The 14,714-nt window shown below is 38.0% G+C and overlaps 1 protein-coding gene across 1 annotated transcript in view; it reads left to right on the plus strand.

Moving 5' to 3' along the window:
• LOC124545132 (G protein pathway suppressor 2) overlaps window positions 1-14,714 on the plus strand; it is a 109,290-nt gene that overhangs the window by 56,332 nt on the left and 38,244 nt on the right. Inside the window, exons 6-7 of the mRNA XM_047123958.1 lie at window positions 5,417-5,632; window positions 7,747-7,916. Of these exons, the coding sequence (XP_046979914.1) occupies window positions 5,417-5,632; window positions 7,747-7,916 (386 nt within the window). The remainder of the gene's footprint in view (window positions 1-5,416; window positions 5,633-7,746; window positions 7,917-14,714) is intronic.

Below are 14,714 nucleotides of genomic sequence, written 5' to 3' on the forward strand. Positions count from 1 at the left end.
AAACCTGTAATTATAGATAGATCGTACACTTGAATATGCTGTCTGTAGTGGATCTTTGGTCTTGGGTACTTTTGATGTTTTATTTCTGTAAATTTTGTATATGGTGGTACTATTTTGGAAATAAGCTGTAAGACCTGCCAACCTTATGGGCTGTGGAAAACTGACTAAAAATGTTACATGAGGGTAGATGTGATATGGCTAACAGAAATAAACCCTCCCTAACTGCTTAATGCACTTGTTGATTATAGCATGTTGTTGGCCTGTATAACCCTCTAAAATATTTTACTGATAATTAAGATTTTATTTATTTTTGGAAGCGAATCTTATTTGCCTCCCCCTGAGAGGTTCTGTCCAAAGTCCCATCTGAGCTACAAAAATGTTTTGTTCACGTGTCTGTGCTGTTATGTCAGATACTGGAATTCAAATAAATAAGTTACATCTGAACTGCTTAAGGATTTTTTTGTTCCACAAGGTTTTTTTTTGTGTCTGTCATATTTTGATTCTTTAAAAAAATAAAAAAAATTACCGTCATATCTCGTTATTTGTTTTTGTTTCATTTTTAGTGTCCAATGAAGGCAGAAGCCAAAATGTGTCATACAGACTAAAAAATACTTAATTATTTGGGCAGAAGTTATTTATCTGAATCGTAAAATGGTTAGAAACACATACCTAGAATTTCTTTCCTTTATTAATAACACAATAGAGTGTTTTTGGTTGTGATTCAGATACATACAGCATACAGTTCTTCTTTTTCTTACAAATTGCATTGAGCAGGGCAATATCAGTTTTGTAAAGGGAGAGGGACTACAAATAGTATGCTACCCTTGCTTACCTCAGACAAGAAACTTTCTTGCTGAAGTTATTACAAGACACCAGATGCATCAAGATATTTTGCAAAACAATCTTTCAGTAAATATAAATAAGTGACTGAATTTTCCTTAGTTCCTTTCACGGTGATAAGAACATTCTTCTTAATCATCAAGTTATTAATGGTCCCTTTTTTAAGCTTTTTATCATTACCAAATAACAGTCATAAATTTTTTTCAACTTGCCAATCACGTGAATCTTGCAAACCAACAGGCCAATAAACAGAATGCTGCTATAACACCTGTTGTAAGAACTGACGTGAAGTGCATGTTGTACACGTCACTCAAAATGTTCTGTTGTCAACGTAAACTCATGTGGTGAGTAACCTGTGTTTTTTATCTTATAATTGCCTGTTGGTAACTCGACAACTGTACTACATGTTGAGCTGTTACTTTTCTCCTAAATTATTTAATTCTACCAGCACTCTAGTTTGAAAAAGGATTTGTCCAAAAGCTAGTGATGTTTTCAGTCTTGTTTATATGCTTGTCAATGACTCTTACTATTTGGTAAGTTGTACTTTCATCAATAATTTGTTTGTAGTCTACCAGAACTTTCCTTTAACATATTTATATTACAGTAAAACCTTCAGTAAACCTCAAGACACTCTGGATAAATGATGGTGTACCAGGAATGAAAAATACAAATAACAGTCCTCAGTGTATTTATAAGCAGTTAGTGGGAGAAAGTACAGAAGAAATCGTTTCGTTTATGGCCAATTTCAGTATTATTATTTGCAGATTTCAGTGCTGAGTTTCCTCATTTTTTATTTTATTTTCCAACAACTTCCTGTTTGGCTTTTGTTCAATACTTTGGCCATATTTTATGGTTTTTAAGGGTAATATTGAAAATGAAAATATTTTGGTCATTTGCATTGGATTTATCAGATGTTGTGTATCACATTTCTGTACATCACACTCAGAAATAAAATAATCATTGATGTCAGCAAAAGAATGGAAAAAAATAAAAATTTAACCCAGATAGCTCGTCTATGAAACTTTCTACAGTTTCTCAACTAGCAATGTGGTCAAAATTCTTAAATTCCTTCCCAAGAGGTTGTCTGTTGCTCTGTCAACAAGTCTTTATATTGGGAAGATAGCCACATGCATTTGAACATGAAAGCTAAATCACTCACAGTGGCTTAATTGTGCCTGATTGTGCTTTAGTGTGTTTCATCTCCTGCGGCCATTTTACAGTGTCAGTGTTTCCTGGTAGCTTGGAAAGTATCTTTTTGACTGTATTCAGAAGTTTATATCCCTTCGTAACATTCACCCTGTGGAGGTCTGTTTTTTAGTACATGTAATAGAATCATTGTCATGTCATCATTGATACAGTGTCCACCCTGATAGCTGAGTGGTCAGCATGACAGATTGCCGTCGTATGGGCCTGGGTTCGATTCCCAGCTGTGTCAGAGAATTTTCTCCACTCAGGGACTGGGTGTTGTGTTGTCTTCATCATCATTTCATCCCCATCCATCACACATTGTGTCCAATGTGGTGTCGAATGTAATAAGACCTGCACCACGGCAACCGGACCTGCTGCCCCGCAAGGGCCCCTCCCGGCCAATGACTCCAAATGCTCATTTCCATGTCCATTTCCATTTCCATTGATACAGTCCAACCTTATCATACTCAACAACAAGAATGGACATAGACTTGCTCGGTTTTGTGCCTGTGTAAGCAGAAGGTTAGCTCTGAAGATGCAGCCTGGTGTGCTTCAGTATCTCCTTTGTTTCTCTCTGCCAAAGCACTTAAAATCCTGTTTATTTCATCACAAAAAATTCATTTTATCGCAATAGTGCAACAATTTTCAAATTATTTTGGCTTAAAGTTCACACAGTGTAGGACAGATGGGAGGGAAATGGTTCTTCATCATCTCAGGTCATCTGTGATAAGCTATCATGAATTTTTTCCATGATGCTAAGCCATCTGATCATCTGTGATTCGTGAAAACTCTAGACAGAATCAGATACAGGTATCTCTATCCAACAATCTGTTAAACACTATGTGAGCAAGTGTAGGGAATGTCAGCAATGGAAGCATGTGATCCCAGTTGCTTCCAGGGCATCTGGTACCAGTTACACCTGCAGCAGCACCATACCTCCAAATTGGAATTAACCTCTTGATGAGGTTCCCAAAGTAGACAATTGGGAATTGATGGATAAAAGTCTGCATTGACTACCTTATTGCTAGTATTATCCAGTCTGATTGAGGGATGATGTCAGGTTTGAACTGGTGACCCGCAGCACCCCAGTGTGCAATGCTAATGGCTATGACACACTGCACACAGTTCAGCTCACTGCATTGGTGATGGTAAATGACAAGAAAGAACATTGCATTGAACTATTCTGTTATTCTCAGCATTGCCCTTCACATTTTATACTCAAAAAATGGAAAATCCAGGATGGAATAATGACAATATTATGAAAAGGATAGTTTGCTACTACCATGTAGCAGAGATGTTGAGTCGCAGACAGGCACAACAAAATGACTGCTAATTTCACTGTGCCTGTTGGCAACTCAAGATCTCCGCTGTATGGTGAAGTAGCAATCTGCCCTTTCATACAATGGAAAATCTAGGATGGACTGTAACAATATTAGAGAAGGAAAGTTGCTACTCACCATATAGCGGAGATGCTGAGTCGCAAAAGGCACAACAAAAAGATTCTATTGCTGACAAAGGCCTTAATGGCCAAAAGCTGTAATTGTGTGAATCTTTTTGTTGTGCCTATCCTGATTCAGCAATCTACCCTTTTCATAATATTAACATCTTATACTCACCACCTCCATGCAGCAGATTGCTTTTCTTCCGTTTCTCAAATATCCACGAAAAGCTATTTTTTATCAGGGAAACACAGCACTCTATTAAGTGTCACAGCCACACTAAAATGCACATCATTAACAGTGATGAGAAGACAAGGCAAAGTAAGTATTAAACACTACCAGTTAGTCACTACCAATTAGTCCAAAGCTGCAGTCAAAATTCATTACCAACACAGTGCAATAGAACCTCAGTCACGTGATCAAATCAGAACTACACGAGAGCAGCTTGTGAGAGATATCACAGAACATTGTTTGGAGGCAAACAGGACCAGTGTTGAGAGTGACCAAAATGGCTGGTCAACATTGTTGGTTCAGTATTTATGTAAGGCATGTGGTCATATGTGATACATTTGCTGTGAGGTGTCTTGGTTGTTAGGGACTTGTCCATATAGGCAGTGCTGCTTGAAGTTTACACACACATAAAAGTAGTGCAACCAGAAGGAAAGTAGCTCCTGTTTTTATTTATGGGCCGTTGGACTTCGAAACACAGCCCAGGCAAAATTTTCTGTTCCCTATTTGCTGGTGCATCACTCGGAATCAGTTTGTGCGAAGCACAATATGGTTCATATTAGTAATAATGATGATGATGATTATAATTATATTGTAAGAAATACTGAAAATGTAGAAACAGAATACGTATGTGTTATGTAGATGTTCAGTAATACACCACTTATGTCAGTTAATGTTGTGCTAGTAGTATTTGTTATAAGCTTAAGTGCTCCATAGCTCTGCCACATGATGATGTGGGTATAAACAGATGTTGTGTGCAAGATGGCTTTCTGGCCAGAGTGGCTCTGGTTTAAAAGTAACAAAGTCTGTACATTAACAGTTGCTGGAAGAAAATACTGTAGGTTTTGGTGTAATATAATACTGTTTGTAAAAGTTGTGTTCAGATATTAAAATTACATGCAGATTGAGGTTAGAGTAAGATAGTATAGCACCCTCAATTTCTTTTGACCATATGGCCTCTCTCTATAGTTGAGGCACAGATACTCAATTTTGCATTAATTTCAGTCGTTTTGGTTAGGCAGTGACAAAACCAAACAGTGTGCCAACAAACCAGACTTTATACGCACATGTCTATTAGGTGTGCAATGTCTTGTGCCACAGTGACAACGTGCTTCCTACTAATGCCCCAGTCATATTAGTTTCATATAAGTATGAGAAATTGAGTCTAAAACATATTGATTTTTCTTGAGTGTTTATGCATCTATCTTGTGACTTGGGAACCTGCACAGGTATATGTGCATTTACACCTTGATCTTGCATCTTTGTAGCTTCACTTTCTGCATGCTATATGTGTGGTCTTTCTTTCCTTGTTCTTCACATTAACACCTTTGAGAGAAAGTGTGGTTTCTGATGGATCACAATAAGAGGTGCTGTTATATGTGCTGTCAGTTGACTAAATGTAACTGTACTAGTTGAGTACACTCTTATTGGTATGTTTTTGCCATATGTAATATCATTCCTTCTTGTTTGGACTTTCTAAATAACAAATTCAGTTGCTATGTTTTTCTAGATTTGTATTGTAAGTAGTGTTTTCTGTGTGTCGATGATTGTTTATGCTACTAAATAATACATACAAGATGCCCATATATTGAAAACTTTTACATAGGTCCCTTTGGTTTCAAAAAAGTTCAAATAAGACCCTAGGAAACAGTCCCAGTTCCCAGTTAAAATAGAAGATATTGGAGTGCTGTAGCTGACTGCTGATCACTCCATGTCTGCAGAGGGAACACAGTATGCCAACTCTCAGCCTTTCTACCCTCCTGCGGTGACGACAGTCAGCTATGCTCCATCTCCTGGCAGTGGACAGACTGTGTATACTTACACTTCACAGTATCCGCAGCCAGCAGCCCCACCACGTGACGAGGGAAAACAGCCTCAGCAACAGCACAGCATCTATCTTGGACAACCACGTACCAGTGTGGCACCACATAGCCAAGGTATGATTGCTTTTGCAGTGTCTTTATTTCAGGGACAGAATTTCGTATGAGATTCCATACTGTCAGAAAATACGCAGGCAAAACAAGACAAAATAATGAGGAAATGTAGAAAATGCTTTGCTAAATCTTTGATCTCATTGAAGACAAGCAGGGTGTTAAGTACAAGGGAGCTATATTTACAAGTATAGGACAGAATTTTTTTCTGTTGGGTGTTTGTTAAATCCTCTGTGTTAAGGAAATAGTCATTCAGGCAATGGTATCAAAACAAGTAGCTGTAAATAACAAATACATTTTAAAACATTAGAGAACGTAACTTGTGAAAATACACGATTATTAGGAGATGAAACAGGAAACCACAAGTCTATGGAAGTTAACTTTGAATTTTTCGTGATAAGGATCTGGTAGAGAGCATGCTTTGGGAGACAAAATAAAGTATATTGCACGTTTATACCACTATAATTTATGGACTGTGGAAATTGCTATTTCATATTTAAATTGTAGTCATACAATCTGATAAAGTAGTAGCATTGTTTCTGAAGTTTTGTTATAAACTGTAGTTTAATTTTCTTCTGTATGAGTTATTTTGTTAAGAGACTGATGGTCTGTGGTTTCTGTAATATATCATTAGATATTGTTATGGACTTTTTGTTTGAAGTCTTGTAGACTAGGTTACTTTCTGATGGGAAGATTCTTTAAAAGAGTCCCTGTACGACTGATCCAACAGTTATGGATTTCCAGTTTTATTTATTATTGTTACACATTCTTAGTAAAGAAGTTTTTGCTTGTTACAATTTCTTACAATTTTTAATCTCAGTATTATTATTGTAATTACTTATTTATTTCATTAAACTTTCTTGTAATCTTCTTCTTTTGCCGACAGTTTGCTGCAGGGAGGTACATGTGAGACTTTCTCATAACAATCTTCAACATATATTATGTTGCTTGTTTGCTGAAGTCATAAGACCATTCACTGTTTATTTTGTTGGAGTTGGAAACCTCCACAGGGCAAATTTAAATTTCCCTCTCAGTAGGGAAAAAGGAATGAATTAAAATGAGTATCATTACTAGTAACTGTGCTACATATTTTTTAAAGTTATTGTTGTTGGTGTAGCAATTAATATAAAAAAACTTCAACCAGAAAATATTCAAGGCAAGGGAGACTGGATGCCTGTAGTAAAATTGTGCCAGGGTAAGGGCTAAGTGTTTTGATAATGACTGTGACTTACTTTATTAACCATGTTCCAGTGGAAGTTATACTGAAGAGGTAAAAATGTTACATGTAAAAAAGTTACATGAGAGAAATGATAGCAACAAATTAGTGTTAGATACAGTAAATTAAAAGTGGAAGACTGGTTTAGAAAGACTAAGATGTTGACCAGAATTCTTTCACAAAGGGTTCTGCTGCACAAAAACATTGCAACACATTGGAGAAATGATATGAAATGGATGATATTTACGCTTTCTGTAACTAACAGTGATTCAAGTAAGCTATTGAAGTTCTGAATTAAACTGACCAAATCACTGCCAAAGGATCTGTATTTTTTGAAACTATTAGCCCATCTGTTCAGCATAAAATTGACTTAAAGGTGTCGGTTTCATTTTTTGAAGTATTTTTGCCAAACTTCTGCCATATGACTTCATTTTTAATTGCTATTGTATCTTGGTGGAAATTAGACTGAATAGCTGTCGAGTATGTGATTCCTACATGTATCCATTTAATGATTTGTTCTGCAAATAGGCAAGCTATGGAAGAAGTATTATGTGATGTAGTGTGTTGAAGAGTTGGTGTAAAATGGTAAACTTGTTGGAATATAGTGTCACTAGATTGTTGGAGATACCTCCAGTGTAACACTCCAAATTGCATACTGGACATTATTCTGAACTATAAACAACGTAGGCCACATTGGAGACCTAAAGACAGCCAACAGCACGTGGGCTGTAACTGGTCACATTGCCTGCTAAGATTTCTTGGACTAAATGATATAATGTAAATTTCAATAATGTCCATAGAGAGACCTTGCATTGTTATGTCTTTCAAGTTCAACAGAGCCATGATTTCATATACTAAATAAATTTGATTGCAGATTTTCTGATTATGTTGTAATTTCCAACAGCATACATGGCACCATTGCACCAAGCAATGGAGCATAGTTCTCAGAAAGGGGCAGCAGCTTTTCAGACTGCACAGGAGGCTGCTGACAAATATTACCAGGTGCCATCCATCAGACCAGCAACACATGTTCCAATACATGGTGGTGCTATTCCTATACAGCAGCCACCACAGGTGAGAAATAATAATTTGATAATGTATGACGACTCATTATTGTCCTTTGCTAATAATGTTTATGAATTACATATTTCTATCCCAAAAGGTTTTGAAAACAGGTTTACTAGATCATAGTTGTGTAGTACATGCTGTATACCATTAAATTGACTGATTTATATGAAGGAATACACTCACCTTTGTAGCCAAGGTTCTTATGCTATTGCAGTATTGAACAATGGAAACTCCACATAGGAATATCAACTATCTAGGGAAAGATAGATTGCCACTTGCCATTAAGAAGACACATTAAGTTGCTTGCAGACAGGCACAATTAAAAGACACTTACACAAAGCTTTTGGCCACAGTCTTCGTTAGAAGAAGAGAAACAGAGAATCGGGCACCATTCATACAAACAAGCAAGCACACCTCACACATGCTGCGTGACTGCCAACTCTGGCAACTCAGGCTTTTCTGACCTTAGAGGAGTTAGCAGTCATGGGTGCATGAGGCGTGCTTGCTTGTGTTAATGAATGGTGTGTGTTTCTCTTTTGCTGATGAAGGCAGTGGCCAAAAGCATTGTGGAAGTGTCTTTTAATCGTGCCTGTCTGTAACTTAACATGTCTTCTTTATGGTAAGTAGCTACCTATCTTTTCCTATTACAGTATTGTTCAGTTTGAGGGTTGCTGGTGGAAAAAAAAAAATTTCATCACAAGAATTTACCTGGTGATCAGGGATATGGTGTCATATGATTTCTGAAGACCAAAGTGTCAGCACATAGTTTGGGCTAAATCCCAGACTTCCCCAAAGCCTCCCGTAGAGTTAAGACTTGTGAACTAATGTGGGGCCCCTTTGCAATATTTGAAAGGGTAAGGTAATTGTTGACACTCCTGTCATCCTCTCCCTTCATGTTATTTCTGTTGTCATCCTTAATGACACAAACGCAACACTAGATGCACAAGCCATTTGTGATAGTCATGCACATAACAGTTATACATATGCAAAATCATTTGCAAGGCAGACTGCAGTAGCCACCAGACAGATCGCGGGAGGCGCACATCGGCACGGCGCATCACGAACGGTAGTTGCCACAAAACTTGATACAGTGAGGGAGATATCCAAGACAAGAAGAGAGCACGACATACCTCTGCATCGGCAACGTGAAACGCCTGGAAATGCTGCCGAAGGCGATGTTCATATGCGTCCCAATCCTCCGCCGTCTCGTCATACGGGGGAAAGGGAGGAGGGAACGGCGCTGGAGCAGACTGCGTGGAGAGCAATGCTGGAAGCACTTGTTTCATGGTGGCCGTGAGCTCCGTCTGCTGCTCAACCAAAACCCGTACTAAATCCTCCATGCCATGGAGAAGCTGCGAAACCGGACCGACGACGCAACACGCAAAAGAACGACCCTACTCGTCGCCAATTGTGTAGTAACACTGTTCATGTTTACGTAGCACTTCACTTGGCATAGACTGGGACTGTGTCCTAGGCAGGCCCGATGTTGACTGACAGGGCACGGCCCGTGCTGCCTGAGTTGTTGTTGTTGTTGTTGTTGTTGTTGTTGTTGTAGTTACGCTGGCAGAGGTCGCTTCCGAATTCTCGCATGCCCTCTGGTGGACGGGACTCTACTTACGGCAACTACCGTCCGTGATGTGCTGTGCCGATGTGCGCCTCTCATGATCTGTCTGGTGGCTACTGCACAGACATATGTATTGTCAACTGACATCACAATAATTTTTCCAAGAGAACATAGTGGGATATGTCTGCACTCAGTTATAAGTGTGAGAGTACAGTATTAAGAAATAAATCAGTTGAATAGCTTGTCTGATTTGTGTGAAGTTGCTCGGTTAATATTTCTGACACTTTTACTGCAACTATAAAAGTCATACACTTTACAGGTACGAACTTACATCCATATAAATGAAGCTGTTTGCCAGTTGCACAACACTTACTATTCATTGCGGTGTTGAGATGGTCCTGCTTATCAAACAAGATCTACATCAACACACCCACCTCTCCACTGTTAACAGAAAGAATTGCAAATGACTTACTTAGTGAGGTGGTGCAGTGATTAACACACTTGACTGATGTTCAGGAGGACCACGATTCAAGTTCTTGCACAGTGATCCTGATTTTTGCTTGCTTTCGTACTGTTTTATTCCTACTGACATTCGATGTGATTGAAGAAATTAAGAGGCACAAAAGGCAGACAGTTCACATCGCAGGTTATGTCAGAGTAAAGGGAATATTTTAGGCCATTGTGGAAAGGGAGACGTGAGTGAGGAGATACTGATGTAACCCACGATCAGTGTTGCCAACACAACTTGCAACTAAACAAACACTGTTTTTTTGCATTGTTTCATAAATTTTATTACGATTACTGCACAACCTTGGTTTTGGGTTATAAGCCCATTTTCAAGTACATTACTGATTCCAAAGATGATAATGGTAAAATAAACATGATGATAAGACAAAGGTGCATCTCAACTTCTTAATGTTTCGATCTTTGGCTTAATGTAAAGTTACTTCAGTGACCTTTTTTTGACAAATTATGTATGAAGTTGCACAATTCAGCAATTACATGATTAAACATATCTAGGAATAAAGTTATGCATGAGGCTAGAACTTTTTGTCTACTACAGCTTGCAATGTTTAGCTTCACTGCACAGATTTGATGCAGCTACTGCTAGATTGTGGCTGCAACAGGAGAACAGGACTGTCAATGTGAAATTCCTAAAGTACTGGATTATACAGTACAAACAGGCACAGAAGCTATAAATCATAGTTTGTGTGAGAATTTAGTTGTTCTGCTCTTATGTAGCAATTTCACCAACATGGACCGACATAACCAAATTGCAAATTCATAGACAAACAAGAAAGAAATTTCAACATTTTATATCATATAAAAGATGTATTAGGAAGCAAAGTTGGTTTTGGCACTATTAATACTGTACAGCACGTTAATTGAAAAGATTGTCACCTATGCTAGCCATGTACAAGGTAACTGAGCCATTTCCCATCACTCTACTGCCACAAATTTTGCCTTAGTCCATTAGCGCCGGAATTAATTTTTTCATGATTAAAAAAAAATTGCATTATTATGTCTGTAAAAGGCATAAATTACACAACAGAGTTGTTTCGACGAAAGTCATTACCGCCATTAGTGAGATATTTGATGTTGCCATATGGCAACGCTTGGTGCTTTCACTACCTAAATTTATATGGATTACAACTTCAACTGAAATAAGTTGGTTATTGAAATAAGATTACATATGCAAGTTTGGTGCAAATTTATTATTCAGTCTTCATCATACAACTGATACTTTATAACACAGTACAATTCATAATCAAAAGACAAACCTTGAACTCAGCATTATTTTACATGAAATGGAATAAAACAGTCAGTACACAATCCCACATTACACTTTGAACACATTGTTCTCACAATAGATTTACAGTCCTTGTGTGCACACCTTTTCTTCTTCTTTCCTTCTGTGTGCTGGACGAGGTGGTCAGTCTTATCAAACCTAATTGAATCTGATATGCAGCTGTCGGAACATGCCCTTGATGCAGATGGTCTCCCGGCTCCTTTTGGTAAAGCTTGGTGTCTTTGCAAGTACACTGTTGCTACTTCTCTCTTGAAATCAAGTTGAGAAATAGTTTGGTTTCTTACTTTATTATACAAAATCCAACTGTTTTCTATGGCGACATCTAACATTCATGTAAAGAGATACCAGTACCATTTCTTGCTTCTTATTGCAATGCGATAGCACGCTAGATTCTGATCCATCTGCTCAGTGTCTCCCATATGTGTATTATATTTGGCTACCAGTTTTGGTCTGGGAATCATATTATTTCGCTTTTTTAGTTGCGAGAATCTCTTGACTTGGCCAACTTCTTGTGCACCACATGAAGAAGAGATCATTGTGACAACTGAGTTGCCCAGCCACCGCACATACAATAATCCATCATTCTTCTCTATTCGGATCTGGGGGCTCAACAAACACATCACCTTCAATATCGTCATTATAAAGAATCTCCAACGCCTCAGCAAGCGAGAAACCTCTTCTAAAACAAGAAAGAGAAAATTCATCCTTTCACTGAGTACAAGCACCTAGCATTGCCATATGGCAACACCGATGTTCATACGGCCTAAATGAATGTAATTTATTTCACAGCAAGCAGTAACCTCCAAAGAATATATATTTGAGTATTTAAAGCACAACCATACTAAAAAATCAAATTATATATTGTAAGTTACTGTGTAAAACTTACTTACTTGAACTTATACTCCATTTTTCTTCGTCATTCAGCAAATGACGACTTCCAACACTGCTTACACCGCAGAATTTAAATGTATTGTTAAAACTGTTGCATTGTAGTGATCTTTACAGTCTTGCGGAACAGAATCCAGTGCTGCCAACACTCTCGCTGGGTTGATGTCATGGAATCAACGATTTTAAAAAAGTGATACAAACATTGCCATATGGCAACGCACGGCACTAATGGGTTAAAACATGAAGTTTTGAGGGTTCTTTCATTTTATGTACACCTCAAAAGTAGCAAGAATTTATAGCCTACATGGTGAAATAAACTGAAAATTGTGAAATATGATGAAAGCTGCTGGATTACAACATTTGGATGTTTGTTTTGCACCTGCAGCCAATAGCTGTATAACGTGATGACGTCACGCTAATGCAGTGACTTCTAGCATATAGAATGATAAACAGCAAACATACATGGTGGCTTCTTCCAAAGTGTGGCTGATACGATCAGTGTATAGCAAATGGAGTGATTGCAGCTTCCCCTTAGGTTTAATTTATGTAGTTATACTGCATACACCCTTCACTACTGTGCATTAATTTTACTTACAGTAGTTGTGCTCAGAGCCTGTCAACAGAATCTGGAAGGTATAGTGCCTATACTGGCTGCAGCCAATGTAGGCTACTTCATTTGCTAAGTGCAGCACCAACAATTAACAGGACCTGTTCAGTGAACAGTTGTGCAATGACCTATTCATCTTTGTTGCTGTCATCAATTGTGTTTAATGCATTGTGATGGCAGACAGATTGTTATGAATGTAGTGGATTGCTGGGACAGAGAAACAGGCTTAAATTTATTTCATGTACATTGGTATGAATAAGTACAACATGTGAAGGGAAACTTGTCCACGTATATGTGCTTTCACAAAACCTGCTATGTTTACACTACAGCAAGTGACAAGTTCTAAGTGCAAATGGCATGTGCTGACAATACTGCAGAATGCTCTACTTTGACCACTCAGCACAATGATCAAAGAAAAGTACAGAGGAAAGATCTCTCAAAAATGCTTGTTGTGGCTTATAATTTGTGGTTGTTGCATGTTGGAAAGAGCTTGATTATCTTGTACCCAGATGCCAATTTCAATTTTCTGGTTAGTTTTAACTACTGTTACACATCTGTGATTTTTTAAGAACTGAAGAAATTCATTACAAAAAATTATTATATAAAAATCATAATGTACATTTAATTTCCTTCACTTATATGGATTTTATACAATATATTGGAATGGTTTACAGTATTTAATCATATATGCCAATTACATTTGCTTCTGCTTGTATTTTAGGGGTTTTAACATTTTTTCAATCCTACATTTTCCTCAATTTTACATTTTTTCATTCAGGATCAAACAAAAATGTAAAGTAGGGGTTTCACTTGTCTTTGTCTTTGAATATCCTCTGCACCTTCATCGAGTCTGGGATTGTGTTACAGATCTTTGTGCCTGACTGTCCCATGCCCTTCTTTCCTTGTTCTCCAACTGTATTTAGAAATACTGATAGGAAAAGTCACAAGTACAGTCCTTTATTCTGTCTCTCTGGTTTTTGTTTTATTGCGTTTTGAAAACCAGCCAGGTATGTGTATTTAATAAATAAATCAGCTTAAATGAACAAGACTGACTGTAATTGAAATTTTATGTGATGTATGTGTTTCTACTTTTCTGCCCTCATTCCATTCATTTGGTCGTTGCTCAAAATTACTTATGGTGTCTGTGTGCTGGAAAGGGTGCTGATCAGCAAAAAGGAGAATGGCATGCAGTGGAAAGCCTGGCAGTGTTGCAGTTGAACTCTTCTGTTAGTGTGATGGAATGGGATGAAGGGAACCTGGACAAATTAGTCCTACAAGATTCTTATGGGGTACTGAAGGACTCCCAAACCCTTCTCCATAAAAAGCTTGAAAACTTACTCTTTATAGTTCTGATGACAATTGTCCTTACAACAATCCTTCGATTTCATAGTGTTTCTGGCCTCAAGCACATCTTGTACAGAACCAAATCTCCTGAAACTTGTCTCCCCAGTCATCTACTACCCCTCGCATACCCACTGCATGGCCACGTAGAAATGTCCTCCTCATGAATCAGTACCACCCAGGACTGGAAAAACTGAATCATGTTCTTTGCCAGGATTTTGACTACTGTTCTTCGTGCCCTGAAATGAGAAATATCCTCCCCACTGCCCTCCCTACTCATCCCATAGTGACAATCGACCAGTCACAGAACCTACACATCATCCTTGTATGTCCCTATTCCGCCCCTGTTCCCAACTCCTTGTCCTGTTATAGGTATTTCTAGCCCATAAAGGCCACATCTTCTGTGAAAGCAGCTATGTGGCCTACCAACATAGCTGCAATCTCTGTGTGGCATTCTATGTGAGCCTGCCAAGCAATTACTGCATGGTTGACTTCAATGACTGCTTCACACCCTGTGCCGTATGGACTACTTATCAACTCCAGTGTTTCTGAATTGCACAGTTGAGAACTCTGACTACAACAAATCCTTTGTTT

This window comes from Schistocerca americana, chromosome 8, assembly GCF_021461395.2.
Source record: "Schistocerca americana isolate TAMUIC-IGC-003095 chromosome 8, iqSchAmer2.1, whole genome shotgun sequence".
Classification (NCBI taxonomy): domain Eukaryota; kingdom Metazoa; phylum Arthropoda; class Insecta; order Orthoptera; family Acrididae; genus Schistocerca; species Schistocerca americana.